This window comes from Mandrillus leucophaeus, unplaced genomic scaffold, assembly GCF_000951045.1.
Source record: "Mandrillus leucophaeus isolate KB7577 unplaced genomic scaffold, Mleu.le_1.0 Scaffold164, whole genome shotgun sequence".
Lineage (NCBI taxonomy): Eukaryota > Metazoa > Chordata > Mammalia > Primates > Cercopithecidae > Mandrillus > Mandrillus leucophaeus.
The window spans coordinates 958,123-970,011 of record NW_012101632.1 but is presented as its reverse complement, the minus strand read 5'-3'; the positions used below and the strand labels follow the sequence as shown (position 1 = coordinate 970,011).

The following is an 11,889-nucleotide window of genomic DNA, read 5'->3' as shown; positions in this document are numbered from 1 at the left end:
CAGACGGGCATGGTGGTGTGAGCCTGTAATCCCAGTGACTCAGGAGGCCGAGGCAGGACAATCGCTTGAACCTGGGAGGCGGTGGTTGCAGTGAGTCCAGATCACATCACTGCACTCTAGCCTGGGCAACAGAGGGAGACTCTGTCTCAGAAAAAGAAAAGAAAAGAAAACAACAACAATAAAATCAAGCCAGGGATTCATGCCTCTTCAGCACTTACATACATGGCATTTATTCTATGGGGGCTTTCAGCTTTTTAAAACATTTAATTGAGTTTTTATAGAGACAAGGCTCTCTGTTACCGAGGCTGGAGTGCGGTGGTACAATCAGCTCACTGCAGCCTTGAATTCCTGGGCTCAAGTGATCCTGTCTCAGCCTCAAGCGTAGCTGGGGCTACAGGCATGTGCCACCATGCCCGGCTAATCTTTTTTATTTTTTCTAGAGATGGGGTCTTGCTATGTTGCCCAGGTTGGTCTTGAACTCCTGGCCTGAAGCAATCCTTCCATCTTGGCCTCCCAGAGTGCTAGGATTATAAGCATAAGCCACTGTGCTCTCAGCTTGTATGTCAATTTCTTTGTTATGACCTCAGTCCTCTCTCCTTCTCCCTTAGTATCCACTGCCCAGGGCAAGCACTTCAGGGCCATCTTCTGTATTTCCCATCTCTGTGCTCAGCAGTGCCTCACACAGGGCTTTGTGCCTGCAGGACTCAAACCCACCCTCTGGACTGAGGCTAAGGGCTGGCATTCCTGACTATTTCTAGAAAGACAGTCTGGGGCTCCCCCGCCCAGCCTCTGTGCCGCATCCTGAGTCCAGCTGGGCTCTGCTGCCCGCGCCTGCCCCCCGGGCCCGCCCCTGCCCCCACCCACCGCTCACTTTCTATCTCAGACAGGCTCCGTTGAGCCTTCTCGGTGTCTTCCCGCTGCCTCCTGAGCTCGTCCAGTTCTGCCCGCAGGAACTCACAGTCGTCGGCCGCCTGCTGCCGCAGGTGCTGCTGCTCAGCCAGCTCTGCTTCCAGCTCGCTGACGCGGCCCTTCAGCTGCAGCACAACCCGCTGGCTCTGTGGGGGGACTCGGGTCATGAGGCCAGCTGCCCACTGCCACGGGTCACGGGCAAGGGCTGGAGAAGCGGGTCCTACTGTGCTTCCAAGTAAATACCCGGTTCCCCGAAGTCAACTCCCCACGGCCCAGGAGGGCTGGACCATCTGGTCGTTAGGAGCTCCTCAATCAACAGCCATAACAGGGCATGATGACAGGGGAATTGTGGTCCTCTTTAGAGTGACTGAGGGTAGCATTGGCTGTCCCTGTGGGTAAAGTCACCTGAACAGCCACTGTGAGGAGCGGTTGTTAATATGGCACCAACACTGCTGACATCATCTCTTCTTTTTTTTTTTGGCGGGAGGCGTGGGACAGGGTACCACTATCACCCAGACTGGAGCGCAGTGAGATGATAGTGGCTCACTTCAGCCTCAACCTCCGGGCTCAAGAGATCCTCTAGCTTCAGCCTTCCGAGTAGCTGGCATTACAGTTATACACCACCATGCCCAGCTAATTTTTAAAAAGTTTTTTGCAGAGATGGGGACTTACTATGTTGCCCGAGCTAGTCTTGAACTGCTGGGCTCAAGTGATCCTCCTGCCTGAACCTCCCAAAGTGCTGGGGTTACAGGCGGGAGCCACTGTGCCCAGCAAACCAATCTCTCCTTATCGCCATGTGAGAAGGTCTGGTCTTGTTCCCCAGAGCTTCTCAGCCTTGTGGGGACCAAGGTCATCTCTGGGCATCAATCACATGGATACTGCGCCTGGCCTAAATGCTGTCCTCATGGCATGTCAAATGGAAATGCATTATGACAGAGAACACATTTTGGATTTAGCATTTCTACCAGCTTTTATTTGGTTTTAGAGACGGGGGTCTCCCTATGTTGCTGGATTCAGAACTCCTGGGCTTGAGTGATCCTCCCATCTCAGCCTTCTCAGTAGCTGGGATCACAGGCGTGCACCACCACGCCTGGCTTGTTTCTACTAATTAACCTACCCTAAGGATGAAGTCCAAAAAGTGTCTATGTGATGCAATTTTTTTTTTTTTGAGACAGAGTCTTGCTCTGTCGCCCAGGCTGAAGTGCAGTGGCGTGATCACTGCAACCTCTGCCTCCCAAGTTCAAGCAATTCTCATGCCTCAGCTTCCCAAGTAGCTGGGATTACAGGTGCCTGCCAACACACCGGCTAATTACTGTATTTTTATTGTAGACGGGGTTTCCCAGGGTGAAACTCTCGACCTCAGGTAATCCTCCTGCCTTGGCCTCCCAAAGTGCTGGGATTACAGGTGTGAGCCACCGTGCCTGGCCAGTGTGATGCAAATTTAACATTCAAATCTACCGTGTTTTGGTGAATTGCAAAGGCAGAGCAGATCCAAGGCATACCTCCGTCTTCATGTTTTCTAGCTGTGCCTTCAGTCCACTTATCTCTCTGTATAGTCGCTCAATTAAGTGGTCCCTGGGAAGAGAAGGGGAATGAGTTTGCTTCCATAGTGCTTCTATCCCTCTCTTTTTAATTGTGAGCTCAGGGTAGGAAATCAAAAGCTGGTATTAATTTGGGGACAATTCTTTGAAATGCTATGAATTATACTCTAAATGTTAAAAGATACTAATCTAATACTCATAAGTCCATGGTTATTGATTTTCTTCTGAGATTAAAGGGGCCAATATTTGAGGGTCAAGACATTCTTTTTGTGTGTGTTTTTGGTTTTGTTTTAGAGACAGTCTGGCTTTGTTGCCCAGGCTGAAGTGTAGTGGCATGATCACAGCTCACCGAAGGCTTGATATCCCAGGCTCAAGTGATCTTTCCACTTCAACCTCCTGAGTAACCGGGACTACAGGTGTGTACAACCTGCCCAGCTAATTTTTTTACTTTTATTTAATAGAGATGAGGTCTTGCTATGCTGCCCAGGCTGGTCTTGAAGTCCTAGCCTTAAGCAATCCTCCTGCCTCATCCGCCTAAAACGTTGGGATTATAGGCGTGAGCCACTGCACCCAGCCCTTCCAGATGTTCTTTATCTAAGAAGCCCCGGTATCATTAAGAATTCCTCTTTGGTTAGTGTTTTGAGGCAGACCATGGCTTAACTTAGCTCCTGCACCATCTGCCTAAACCCAGGTTGGACTCACTTCTCATCCTTGTTCACGCCGTTTTGACTGTTGAAATTGAAGGGATCACTGCTGAATGAACTGCCAAAGATGTCATCAAACTTGTTGTCAAATAAACTCTGTGGTTGACCAAAAAGGAGTGAGAATAAGTCAGAGCGCCAGAGACTTCTGTGTGTGGGTCAGTTTGGTGACATGGGAGAATGCCCCCTTTCTCAATTTGGTTCAGACAATTTAATTTTTTTAATTTTTTTTTTGAGACAGGTTCTCACTCTACTGCCCAGGCTAGAGTACAGTGGTGCAATCATAGCTCACTGCAGCCTCCAACTCCTGGCTCAAGTGATCCTCCTGGTTCAGCCTCCTGAGTAGCTAGAAGTATAGGTGTGTACCACCATGCCTGGATAATTTTTTAATTTTTGTTTTATTTATTTATTTTTTTAGGACCTGTTTCTTGTTCTCTTGCCTAGGCTGGAGTGCAGTGGCATGATAACAGCCCACCGCAGCCTTAGCCTCCTAGGCTCAAGCGATCCTCCCATCTCAGCCATGTGTGCCACCACGTCTGGCTAATTTTGTAAAGATGGGGTCTTACTATGTTGCCCAGGCTGGTCTTGAACCAGCTTCAAGCAATCTTCCCACCTTAGCCTTGCAAAGTGTTAGGATTACAGCTGTGAGCCACTGCACCCAGCCAGACCCATTTATGATCCTTCTGGTTGTCACAGAGCAGGATGCTCAGCCTAGGTTGGTGCTAGGTGAAGAGAAGGCTGAACCTGGCTAGAGTCAATGGGCTTTGGCCAGGGTCTCCCCCAGCCTCTCCCCGTACTTGCAGGCAAGAGGAAAGGCCATGTTTCTCTCCCAAGTGGTCCTCACCTGTTGAGAGGCATCCATGTCCATGAGGTCATCCTTCTCTAGGACTGGCTCACTGTCGGGGGATGAGGTCTCTGCAGGGATCACCACTACGGGGCTGATGTGTTCTGACAGGGCTGAGGCTCGCAGGAAGTTGGGTGGGTTCTGAAGACGGAGACACATCCTCAAACAGTGCTCGCTTGCCAGGCCCCGCCGGCCTCTAAGAGGGTACTTGGGGCTTCTGCAGTGCCGACGGTGTGCGGTCAGGCATGCTTACCTCAGGCAGCTGGGGGATCTGAATGAGCCGCTTGAAGTACTGCAGGTTGCTGGAGCGGTAGAACAGCTCTTTCAACCTAGGGATGGAGAAGGACCTGAGGGGTGCTGGGTGTCTTCATCAGCCCCATGTAGGGGACAGAGCAGCCACCTGGCCTTCCTGCCCCCTCCCCAGCCCCAAGGCACAGGCTGTCAAGGAGATAAACTCCATGGCGCTGGGACTCAATTATGATGCTACAGAGGAGGATTATTTAAAGCTGGTCCTCAGTGACCTGGTAGTGAGGAAAGAGTAATTCATGCTACACATCCTTTGGAAGAGTAGACAATCCAAAAGCTAATTTCTTCATTGCTGTAGAATATATGTTGTTATCTTGCAGACTTAACTTCCGAGAAATGTTTGGTTTAGAGTAACATGAAAAGAAACGGACTTTCTCTGAGGATAAGCCAACTAACCATAGGAAAAGGGAAGGGAATTTAATTACAAAGGTAGCTCTCTTCTTTCATTACTTATCTTTGTTTTTGGACTATTCGTTCTCTTCACAATTAGGACTATAAGTTCCTGGGAAGTGGGGACTGAGCTCTGCTGAGCTGTTTCCCATAGTGCCAGGGACAGGGGAACTGTTCAATAAACACTTGGAGAATTACAATCATTTGGTACTATGTCCTAATCTTGGGTGGATATACGCATGAAGAAACCAACATTGTTTTTTTTTCCCTCTCTTTTTGTAGAGACAGGGTCTTGCTCTGTCACCCAGGCTAGAGTGCAGTGGTGCAATCATAGCTCACTGCAGCCTCGAATTCCTGGGCTCAAGTGATCTTCTGCTTCAGCCTCCCAAGTAGCTAGAACTATAGGGGTGCACCATCATGCCCGGCTAATTTTTAATTTTTTGGTAGAAACAGGGTCTTGCTATGTTGCCCAGGCTGGTCTCAAACTCCAGGCTTCAAGCAATCCTACTGCCTTGGCCTCCCAAAGTGCTGGGATTACACGCATGAGCCCCCCCACACCTGGCAAACTCAGCATCTTTTTCTCATTCTCAAATCTCTATTTTGAATCTAAACACTGAAGACCAAGAAACCTGAGAGGATCCAGACTTATATATTCTATATTTTTATTTTATTTATTTTGTTTCAGATGGAGTTTCGCTCTTGTTGCTCAGGCTGGAGTGCAGTAGTGTGATCTTGGCTCACCGCAACCTCCGCCTCCCAGGTTCAAGTGATTCTCTTGCCTCAGCCTCCCGAGTTGCTGGGATTACAAGTATGTGCCACCATGCCCGGGTAATTTTGTATTTTTAGTAGAGATGGGGGTTTCTCCACGTTGGTCAGGCTGGTCTCGAACTCCCGACCTCAGGTAATCCTCCCATCTCGGCCTCCCAAAGTGTTGGGATTATAGGTGTGAGCCAACATGCCCTGCCTATTTTTAAATATTTTTTTGAGATTGGGTCTTACTCCATCGCCCAGGCTGACGTATAGTGGCACAATCATAGCTCATTGCAGCCTTGACCTCCCTGGGCCCACCTCAGCCTCCAAATAGCTGGGAGTACAGGTGTGTGCCACCACACCTGGCTATTTTTTTGTGGTTTTGGTAGAGATGGGGTCTCACTATGTTGTCCAGGCTGGTCTCAAACTCCTGGGTTCAAGCAATCTACCCACCTTGGCCTCCCAAAGTTCTGGGATTACAGGCATGAGCCACCACGTCTGACCTATTTTAAGTTTTTTAGAGATAAGGTCTTGCTCTGTTGCCCAGGCTGATGTGCAATGTCACGATCACGACTCACTGCAATCTCGACCTCCCGGGCTCACGCGATCCTCCCACCTCAGCCTCCCAAGTAGTTGGAACTACAGGCATGCACCATCATGCCCAGCTCAGACTTATCTATTCTGAGATGAAAGGGGTGCATGGGCCTTAACTCCTTCGGCCTGCAACACAGAACTTTCTCCAGCTTAGCCCAACAAATGAACCCCCCGGGTTACATCCTGTCAGATCCCAAGACTTAGGCCTGTCTCTGTGACATCACTGCTGCTTCCCCTGAATTCAAGGACAGGGAGGTCTCAGACAGCAGCCGCGTCTGTGTGGGACAGCAAAGCGGCTACTCAGGGGAGCTGTTTTTATAAGCTAGAAGCAAATGAAAGGAAATGAAATCACCTGACCACATGTCCCCATCTTGCTGGGTTGGAGCCAACAGTAATAGGCTCGACTGCTTTCACAAGCTACCGGAATTTGACATTCCAGGAAATCAGCCCCAGGGCCTGTCTCCTTGGACTAAAGAAGCCATTTATCATAGAATATGTACTCGGCTTCTCAAATGGAACAGGGGTACCAGGAGGTGGGTACAACCACGCACTTGTCCTTTGCTTGCTCCTGGGGAACCGGGCAGAGAGGCTGAAACTTGGCATTTGGGAGCTATGGTCAAGGGTGAGGAAATTAACAGGAAAAACAAGAGGGTGTACTTTCACAGAGCTAAGCCAGGAGGCCTTTCTCAGCTCCCTCTGTCCTCCCAACTCTCACTCTATTCCTTCACTTTTGCCTGGTTTCCCCCCACCCCTTTCCTTCTTTTTTTTAATGGAGTCTTGCTCTGTTGCCCAAGCTGTAGTGCAGTGGCATGATCTCAGCTCACTGCAACCTCTGCCACCTGAGCTCAAGCAATTCTCCTGCCTCAGCCTTCTGAGTAGCTGGGATTACAGGGCTAATTTTTGTATTTATAGTAGAGACAGGGTTTCACCATGTTGGCCAGGCTGCTCTTAAACTCCTGACCTCAAGTGATCCACTTGCCTCAGCTTCCCAAAGTGCTGGGATTACAGGCGTGAGCCACTGCACCCAGCCTAAATAAAGATCTTTTTTTTTTTTTTTTTGAGATGGAATCTCATTCGGACGCCCAGGCTGGAATGTAGTGACATGATCTTGGCTCACTGCAACCTTCACCTCCCGGGTTCAAGTGATTCTTCTGCCTCGGCCTCCCGAGTAGCTGGGATTACAGGTGTGTGCCACCATGCCCTGCTAATTTTTGTATTTTAGTAGAGACAGGGTTTCACCATGTTGGCCAGGCAGCTCTTGAACTCCTGACTTCAAGTGATCTGCCCACCTCGGCCTCCCAAAGTGTTGGGATTACAGGCGTGAGCCACTGTGCCTGGCCGATGTTAGCAGCTTTTACTGAGGCAGCAGTGCACAGCCAGCAGCAGAGGTCCTGTTCCTTGCAGAGAAGGGCTACCCCATAGGCAGTGAGCCCAGAATAGCAGCTATCATGTATACATACATATATATACACACACACACATATATATATACACACACACACACAAATATATACCCACTTTTAATTATATGCAAATTAAGGGGCAGATTATGCAGAAATTTCTAGAAAAAAAGTGGTAACTTCCGGATTGTCAGGTTTTTGCCATGGAAAGGGGCGCTAACTTCTGGGTGTTGCCAAATGGTAAACTGTCACGGCACACTGGTGGGGCGTGTCTTATGCAGAGATGCTTCCACCCCTTCCCTGTTTTACTTGTCCTTAATTCCTGCCTCCAGAGTCCAGTCCCCCATCCCACCTCAGAAGCAGGTGTAGGGTATCAACCAAACCTGCTAGTGGATTGGACGTGGGGGATGAGGAAAATGGTGACTTCCAGATCTCTGGCCTAAATGGATGATGACAGTATTTGTTGAGATAGAAAAGAATGGGGAGGGGTTGGGCACAGTGACTCACACCTGTAATCCCATCACTTTGGGAGCCAGATCACTTGAGGTCAGGAGTTCGAGACCAGCCTGGCCAACACGGTGAAACCCCGTCTCTACTAAAAATACAAAAATTAGCTGGGCATGGTGGTGGGCGCCTGTAATCCCAGCTACTTGGGAGGCTGAGGCAGGAGAATCACTGGAGATGGGGAGGATGAGGTTGCTGTGAGCCAAGATCGCACCACTGCACTCCAGCCTGGGTGACAGAGTGGGACTCTGTCCCAAAAACAAAAACAAACAAACAAAAAAAGAATGGAGAGAGAAAGGTTTTGTTTTTTTTTTTGGGAAAACCTAGAGTACAGTTTGAGATTTAAGTATGCTATACCAATGTCAAATTGGGGACAAGAGGCTGGAATTCAGAAGTAAGGTCTGGCTAGAGATACATTGTTAGGGGTTATCAGTCTACAAATGTTACAAGACCAGAACTTTGGGAGAGGGAAAAGAAAAGAGGCATAAGCAGGCAACTAATGAATGGATGAAATCTCTTTCTTCTATATGCTTCTGTGGGATTTATTAGAGAACCAATAGTTGCCCTAGCTATAGGTAGATTTGCCTCTGTCTGAGCTACGTTCTGTCACTTTATCACCTTAGAATGAAGATAACCTCAGGCTGGGCGCGGTGGCTCACGCCTGTAATCCCAGCACTTCAGGAGGCTGAAGCGGGCAGATCACAAGGTCAAGAGATTGAGACCATCCCGGCCAACATGCTGAAACCCCATCTCTATTAAGAATACAAAAATTAGCTGGGCGTGGTGGTGCGTGCCTGTAGTCTCAGCTGCTTGAGAGGTTGAGGCAGGAGAATCACGTAAACCCAGGAGGCAGAGGTTGCAGTGAGCTGAGATTGCACCACTGCACTCCAGCCTGGTGACAGAGAGAGACTCCATCTCAAAAAAAAAAAAAAAAGAAGATAATCTTACCCCCCAACCCAAGTATTTAAATTTTTTTTTTTTTTTAGGGTCTCACTTGTCACCTAGACTGAAGTGCAGTGGCACAATCGTAGCTCACTGCAACCTCCAACTCCTAGGCTCAGGCCATCCTCCTGCCTCAGCCTCTCAAGTAGCTGGGATCACGGGTGCATACCACTGTGCCCAGGTAATTTGTTTTGCTTTTTTTTTTTTCTGTAGAGACGGGGTCTCGCTGTGTTGCTCAGCCTCGTGTCAAACTCCCGGCCTCAAGTGATCCTCCCACCTCGGCCTCCCAAAGTGTTGGGGTTACAGGTATGAACCACTGTGTCCAGCCACCTCTCACAGTGCTCTTGCGTGGCTTAAATTTTATAGTGCTCTTGGATTCACCTCCATTCCTGTTACTTGAACCACTTACTTTGTAAACTGCTCCATGAAGCGGTCCCGGTGGCCTTGCAGGGTGTCGGCTGGGAGGCCTGGAAGAAATTGGAAAGAGTGTGAGAGGGGAGGGGGACCAGCGGGCACGGAAGCCATGGCGGGGCTCTCGACGGGGAGGGGCCCAGCTACCCTGGGGCATGTGGCCAGCACTGCCAGGGGCCATGACTGGCCTAGAGCTGTCCCGAGGTCTGGTAACCAAGGGAGCCCAGCAGGAACCAGCAGGAGTGTGCAGACGCTTATCCTCCAAATCCTTCCACTTCAATTAGTTCCTGAAGGACAAGCCATGCTGGGCACAATAAGGTGGAAATTGTGCCCCAGACTAGAGGAGAAATGGTGACCTGACCAGTAGCAGGTTGGACCATGGCAGGCCCAGGAGGGAGCAGTTTTTTCTCAGCTATTGCCTGCATTTGTTTTAGGCTGAGGCTCAGGGCTGATATTAGTCTGGAAGAGATCCACAGAGCCTGCCCAAGAGGAGGGCTGTCAGAAGGCAAAGAACAATGGACTGAAGGCTGGGTGCAGTGGCTCACGCATGTAATCCCAGTACTTTGGGAGGCTGAGGCAGGAGAATCACTTGAGGTCAGGAGTTCGAGACCAGCCTGACCAACATGGTGAAACCCCATCTCTACTAAAAATACAGAAATTAGCCAGGAGTGGTGGCACGTGTCTGTAATCCCAGCTACTCTGGAGGCTGAGGTAGGAGAATCACTTGAACCCAGCAGGTGGAGGTTGCAGTGAGCTGAGATTGCACCACTGTACTCCAGCCTGGGCGACAGCGAGACCCTGTCAAAAAAAAAAAAAAAAAAGAACAAGGGATTGAGGCTTGGGATCTGAGTGCCAGTCCTGGCTTGGTTGGTAGCTAACTCTATGACACTGCACACACAGTAGCCTCTTAGGACAGCCTCCTCCCCTACAGAGCCAGTTCTCTGAGGTCCTGTCAGATGTGCAAATCTGCATATTGCAGCTAAAGATCACAGCTCAGCAATCCTTTTAGTGTTTGCTTTATTTGTTTAAATTTAAATTTTATTTTGAAATGGGTCATATATTCATTGGATAAAATCAGGGAACATATGTATAAAACATGATTCTTGAAATGGCAAAAGATGGCTGGGCACAGTGGCTCCCATGTGTAATCCCAGCACTTTGGGAGGCTGAGTGGGGAGCATCACTTGTACCCAGGAGTTTGAGACCAGCCTGGGCAACATAGCGAGACCCCTATCTCTACAAAAATTAAAAAATAAAAATTAGCCAGGTGTGGTGATGTGTACTTTGGTCCTAGCTACTCAAGAGGTTGAGGTGGGGGGATCTTTTGAGCCCAGGAGTTTGAGGCTGCAGTGAGCTATGATCGCACCACTGCACTCCAGCCTGGGTGACAGAGTGAGACTCCATCTTGAAACAAAACAAAACAAAACCAAAATGGCAAAAGTAGACAGTGAATGAATATGGCACTTGACCTAAATGATCTTTCTCCCAAGAACCCTTAACCCGAGTGAAATCAGGAGAAAAACATCAGGCAACTAGAATTCAGGAACATTCTACAAAAAACTCAAAACGATCAAAATCATCAAAAATAAGGGAAGTTTGAGAAGTGAAACGTCATAGCCAAGAGGAACCTAAGGAGACATCACAACTAAATGTCACATGGTGTACCGGATGAGATTCTGGGGCAGAAAAGGACATTTGGTAAAAACTGTGACAATCTGAATAAAGTACTAACCATTTTTTTTTTTTTTATTTATTTTTATTCAGAATCTCGCTCTGTTGCCAGGCTGGAGGGCAGTGGCGCAATCTCGGCTCACCACGACCTCCGCTTCCCGGGTTCAAGCAATTCTCCTGTCTCAGCTCCCAAGTAGCTGGGACTACAGGCGCGTGCCACCACGCCCGGCTAATTTTTGTATTTTTAGCAGAGACGGGGTTTCACCGTGTTGTCCAGGATGGTCTCAATCTCTTGACCTCGTGATCTGCCCGCCTTGACCTCCCAAAGGGTTGGGATTACAGGCGTGAGCCACTGCACCCAGCCTTAAGTACGAACTTTAATTAATAATAAGGTATCAACACTGGTTCGTTAGTTGTGACAAATGTTTCATACTAATATACGAACAAAGGGAAAATGCAACTGGGTATACGAGAACTCCTGGTACTATTTAACTTTTCTGTGGATCTAAAACAAAAATAAATGTTTATTTTTAGAAAAGAGGTTGCAGTGGCTCACGCTTGTAATCCCAGCACTTTGGGAGGCCCAGGCAGGAGGATCACAAGACCAGCCTGGCAAACACAGTGAAACCCCGTCTCTACTAAAAACAATATAAAAATTAGCCGCCTGTAATCCCAGCACTTTGGGAGGCTGAGACGGGTGGATCACGAGGTCAGGAGATCGAGACCATCCTGGCGAACACGGTGAAAACCCGTCTCTACTAAAAAAAATACAAAAAACTAGCTGGGCGAGGTGGCGGGCACCTGTAGTTCCAGCTACTCGGGAGGCTGAGGCAGGAGAATGGTGTAAACCTGGGAGGCGGAGCTTGCAGTGAGCTGAGATCCGGCCACTGCACTCCAGCCTGGGCGACAGAGTGAGACTCCGTCTC

At 49.0% G+C, this 11,889-nt stretch overlaps 1 protein-coding gene across 1 annotated transcript in view; it reads right to left on the bottom strand.

The window, feature by feature from the left end:
* Positions 1-11,889, bottom strand: part of HIP1 (huntingtin interacting protein 1) — a 116,931-nt gene that overhangs the window by 39,739 nt on the left and 65,303 nt on the right. Inside the window, exons 11-16 of the mRNA XM_011976355.1 lie at positions 9,291-9,348; positions 4,249-4,324; positions 3,996-4,136; positions 3,153-3,250; positions 2,412-2,484; positions 872-1,055 (exon numbers count right to left, since the gene is read on the bottom strand). Of these exons, the coding sequence (XP_011831745.1) occupies positions 872-1,055; positions 2,412-2,484; positions 3,153-3,250; positions 3,996-4,136; positions 4,249-4,324; positions 9,291-9,348 (630 nt within the window). The remainder of the gene's footprint in view (positions 1-871; positions 1,056-2,411; positions 2,485-3,152; positions 3,251-3,995; positions 4,137-4,248; positions 4,325-9,290; positions 9,349-11,889) is intronic.